At 54.4% G+C, this 5,339-nt stretch overlaps 1 protein-coding gene across 1 annotated transcript; it reads right to left on the reverse strand.

Annotated features, from left to right (window-relative positions):
• Positions 3,650-5,339, reverse strand: LOC8074137 (zinc transporter 1). The gene has a single exon (XM_002459133.2). The coding sequence runs from the start codon at positions 5,185-5,187 to the stop codon at positions 4,102-4,104; it is 1,086 nt and encodes a 361-aa protein (XP_002459178.1). The 5' UTR covers positions 5,188-5,339; the 3' UTR covers positions 3,650-4,101.

The raw sequence follows: 5,339 nt of genomic DNA on the forward strand, positions 1-5,339 counted from the left end.
AACGACGGTTGGATAAAAAGAGATACGACCCCCACGATCTATTCCAACTTATAACCCTTCACGACCTAGGTGCTTCTAGATCGGCACAAGGTCATTCCCATAGGTCCAGGCGATGCGGTTGTCACCGCGGAAACTAGGGAAATGTCCGGGTCTAGGTGGCATAAGCATACGAGACAGATAAGATAAACATGCGAGAAAAATAGGGTAAGCTCGATGGCCATGGCGAGGCGACTCGCGACCATGAGCTTCACCTGACGAGTTGGCGTCTGACTATTCCACATAGGTTGCCCGCTAATTCTTATCCCACTAGACTAGGCCACCTAGGTCTCGAGTGTGCGGGTAAGAACCGCGTCGATAACGACATCGAGTCCGTGACGGCCACGTCCGAGGGACGAGAATAGAGGCTAACGAGCGTAGTACAACGAAGACAACTAAAGCACCAAAGAGGGATCATGTTTGGCGTCACGGTCATGGCGAGACGAGTTCGCGATCGTAACGTTTAAACACATCGCTCTCTCAACCGGCTCGATGGCACGGTCCACAACGACAAGAACAAATGCACAAACTGCAACACTAACAAGACGATAACTCGGAGTAGCACTTTTCCATAGCACGAGAGATAGATAGAGATAGATAGGTAAATAGACCGGCACGAAGGCACGGCACAGGCATGGATATAGATAAAGATAGGTCATGCAACAAGTATAGACGATGATATAGATGACAACTATCAAGTATGTACAAAGGTACAAGAAAGGACAAGGGTTTTGCCGACGTCGGAGACGATGTCGGCTAGGTTCAAGGTTCGACCTTGTTGTTGGGCGAAGATCTACTGCGGGCTTGCTGCTGCTCTTGGCTGGCTTCTGCTCGCTGTGGCTCGGCAAAAGCACAACGGAACCAATGCTTCCCTGCAACAGTGGATGAAATGCGGCGCGAAGGCCGGTCTCAGATAGGAGCATGACGACTACGTGAAAAAGAAAGGCTTCAGGCTTTGTTGCTCACTGGCTATAGAGGATCGACTCTGGCGAGGCGCTGCTGTTGCTGCACGTTCTGGCTCGGTGGAGGGGGTGTTCGCGATCACCACGGCGAGGTGAGCACGACTTCACGGACGGTGTAGGGTCCGTGGGCTCGCCATGGCGAGGCAAGGCGATGTTGTGCTCACGGCACGACGTGGGGGTGGTCCTGGCTGGCGCGACGGTGGAGCAGGGTACCATTGTTGCAGGCGACGTCGCGGCGGGGACGACGTCGTGGTGCTCGCGGGGCAGAGACAGAGGCGTCGTGGTCGGGGCGAGGTCGTGGCCGTGGTCCTGCTGCTGCTCGGCGTCACGACGAGGAAGAGGACGGCGGTGCGGCCGTGTCAGTCGTGCAGCTGCGCGTCGTTGGGGCACGTCGTCGTGGCGGACAGGGTTGGGTTGGTGACCGCGGCGAGCTCGGAGCCGCGGTCGGCTTGGTGGCGAGGATCGACGTAGAGGCAAGCCACGGCGTCGAGGACGGGGCTCGGCGTCTTGGGCGCGGCGAGGTCGAGGACGCGGACGCGGATGCGTCGGGGCTCGACGTCGCCGTGGGCGCGGAGGTGGCTCACGGTGACCGGAGCGGTGGCGAGGCCGAGGATGATGCCGAAGCTCGCAGTCGGCACCACGTGGGCGAGGTCGAGGGGAGCTTCGTCGCGGTCGCGACCTTGGAGCGGAGCACTGCACGGCGAGGCGGCTCTGGTGCACGAGCAGGAAGGAGCTCAGGCGGTGGCGAAGCGCTGCAGGAAGCTTGGCGTCGTGGTCGGCTCGGCGGGGTCGCAGTTCGCGGACAGAGCGGTGTCCGCGGCAAGCTCGGAGCCGCGCTCGGCTTGGCGTCGCGGCGGCTCGGATGCGGGGACGGGCGAGATGACGAGGATGGCAGCGCCGATGGGGAATCGGACAAGGGTAGCGGCGGCTCCTGTTTTTGTTGACACCGTTTTTGGGCACGTGTCTAGGATGGCAAGGTAAGGTGGCAGTACGATGTTTACAAGGTAAGTTGCCGATGAGGATGGTTGCCGATGAGGGAGAAGTTGAACGTGACTAAGTCTACAGGTAGTGATATTGTGCCTATGGCTAGATAAGAAAGTCTGCCGATGACTATGGCAAAAGGTCTGCCGATGATGCGAAGAGGGAGTCCGGAAGCTACCGGTCGTTGTGTGGAGGAGTTTCGGTTTGTCACGAGGGATGGTTTTGTTATTTCCTTAATTATTTACATCGCTTTGTATACGGATTCCGTGTAATTTGGAATTCGAATTCTAATCGTGTCTGGTTGTAGCTCTTTGAGCAGGGTATAAATATAGACCCTAGGGCCTTGTAATGAGGGATCTATCAATCAATCAAACATACGTTTTTACTCATATTCCAGCATCTACTTTTCGACGACTTCGTCATATTTTTTCCTTTTGTTACGAGTTCTTAGGAATTCGTCGACTTAAGCTCGGCGTGTTCTCGAGTTCCGCGTGAGTACCTCTTAGCCGTGACATCCGGGCGCATCGCTGTTGTCAGGACTAAAGTATTCGAGTTATCACCTTTGCCGATAGTAAGGTCAAATCGGCTGGCACGCCTTAACGTTTGAATCGGGTATTAGCCCTTTGTGTTTGCAGATTAGCTTTGCATCAACAGTTTTATAGCGCGCGCGAGGGCTAGGGTTTGGGGGATGGTCGTCCATCCTCGGCGTCCGTGCCGTGGGCGGGCCACGTGGCGCACATCCAAGAGGGGCACGGAGGCCAGGGCGTGGCGTCGGGGCGCTGGCGCTGCCCAGCAGGCGGGCGGCGGCGGCCTGGGGTTGGGGGCAGCTGCTCCCTAGGGTTCCAGGGAACAGGGGTGCCGCGGCTTGGGCCAGCTGGGCCACGTGCATGCCTGCGCAGTGGAGGGGAAAGGGGTTTTGGGCCGCGGCGCCACTGGGCTGAGCAGAGAGGGGATGGGCCAAAAGGAGAAGAAAGATAGGAGGGGGGGCGGCCTGGGCTGTACGGAAGGGAGAGGAAAAGAGTAAAAGTTAGCCCAAGAAAGGAAGAGGGATTTCCACATTTGATTTAAAGGATTTTGAGATAAGACTTGGAGAAGATTTAGATTTGATTCGACGAATGATTTGAAGAGGATTTGCCGGTGGAGATTTGAGATGAGACCAAAGAGGGAGGGAGAGCTTGAGAAGAGAACTTCGACAAGAGTTTGGAAAGAATTCAAGAAGGTGAGAAAGGATCTACTTTGTCTGGGAGATAGGCTCAACGAAAATTTAGGAAGATTTTACTATGGATTTGTGCACTCCAAAAGAAACTCAAAACCCTAAACAAGACCCAACTCAAAACGACTCACGAACAAGGGCACTCGCCTACAAACAATTCTATATGTATGCCACGATTTGTTAGCGGGTTATGATCGAGTTAGACCTAAAAACTATATGCTTCACATAATTACAGGAAAAATTTTAAAAATCTCGTATTTTTGGTTTATGTAAAAATCTGGGATGTTACGTAAGCAAGGTTGAGGTTGGCATATTACATCGAGAATAGAGTACCAACTTTTCGAAACCCATATGAATTCTACGGGAAGGCGGCAGCTCTACTTCTGACATTCACCAGATCGACACGGCCTTATAAGTTAATGGACAAAACATGCAATTTAATCGATAGTGTGTTTTCGACTTTTCACATGAGGTACTTATATTATGTTGCAAATTAATCATACTCATCATAAATACATGATTATTGGAAAGAGATCACAAAACCGAGCCAATTAATGCGAAAATACGTTACACATTGTTTGCAAACGCATGCAATTTTGTTTGTAATACTCAATCCATCCTAAATTGTAAGTCGTTTGACTTTTTAAATATCAAGTTTGACCACTCGTCTTATTTAAAGTTTTGTACAAAATATCACTTTTTTTTGGTTGTGTATTGGTTTATTAATAAAAGTTCTTCAAGAATGACTTAAATTTGCACAAAATTTTTGAATAAGACGAGTGGTGAAACTTAGGATAAAAAAAGTCAAATGACTTATAATTTGTTGGGATGGAGGGAGTATAATGCAAGGAAGAAATGAAACTGGATGGATGTGATGGATGGATTGGATTTTTACGTGAGGACGAACGTCTAGCCCCAGATCATGACGACGGCCATGACAGCGACGCCGAGGAGCACGCCGAGGAACTTGAAGGAGGGGCTGTCCACGCGGGTGGGCTCCTGGGGTCGGTAGCCCTTGGCGATGAGGTGGTTGATGGCCACGTAGAGGAACACCCCCGTGGCGAAGCCCATGGAGATGGCGAACGTCCAGTCCGCCGCCCTGCCCTCGGCCGTGGCGTCGATGCCGATACCGATGCCCACGCCGACGGGGCTGGACACGGCGAACGCCAGCGAGTAGGCCACCGTCATCAGGAACGGGCGCTTGGGGATCATGCGCAGCAGCGCGATACCCATGGCCACCGCCGCGAACACCTTGTGCAGCCCGATCGTCCACAGGTTGCGCCACGCGTCGCTCTTGGTTGCCGAGACGCCGATAGCGATGCCTTCGAAGATGGAGTGGAAGCAGAGCGCGAAGATGAGCAGGACGGCGTCCTCAAACGACGCCGTCCTGACCGTGACCAACATGGGGTGGCGCGCGTGCGCCGCATCCTCCTGCTTGGTCTGAGTCTGATGACGGGCGTCACCTTCTTCCCTGGCGGCCTCGTTGACCACCCTCTGGCCGCCGCCGCCGCCGGCGGCGCTTCTCTTGGTGACCGCGGCGACGACGCAGTCGGCGAGCATGGTGAGCAGGAAGCCGACGCAGGCCAGCATGTAGGAGAACGGGTACTGGTTCTTGGTGAGCCCGTGGAAGGTGCTGGTGGAGTCGGCAAGGAAGTGCATGAGCGCTGTCCCGAGGAAGACACCGGCGGCGAACTGTGTGCCCAGGAGGAGGAAGGCCTCGTTCCAGCGGTAGAAGTAGGGTGACACGCCGCCGAGGAAGGTGAAGATGAGCAGGATGACGAGGCACCACACCTTGACGGCGATCAGGCCCTTGGAACGCAGGTGCTGATGAACCGACGACGGGTCGGCGTCGGCCGGCGGAGTGGTGGCATGTCCGTCGTTGTCACCGTCGTCGATGCCGCCATGGGCGCTTGCCAGATGGAAGCACGGCAGGGAGAGGAGGAGCAGGGTGCAAAGGAGCGTGGAGGCCCTCCTCCTCATCCTCACCATCATCATCAAATTAAGATCTTGGTCGCATGCGATGAGGGGTTCGGCCGGAGAGAGCGAGGTTTCAGACAGACTTTCAGTTTCAGACTTTCAGCCACTAGTAGCTTATTTGTGTGTGTGTGTGTGTGTAGCTACTACTCCGTAGATATATCAACAGATAT

This window comes from Sorghum bicolor, chromosome 3 (assembly GCF_000003195.3).
Source record: "Sorghum bicolor cultivar BTx623 chromosome 3, Sorghum_bicolor_NCBIv3, whole genome shotgun sequence".
NCBI classification, from domain to species: Eukaryota; Viridiplantae; Streptophyta; class Magnoliopsida; order Poales; family Poaceae; genus Sorghum; species Sorghum bicolor.

Excerpts from the sequence above, each read along its gene's own strand:
- LOC8074137 (XM_002459133.2), bottom strand. The coding sequence starts at position 5,187 with ATGATGATGGTGAGGATGAGGAGGAGGGCCTCCACGCTCCTTTGCACC.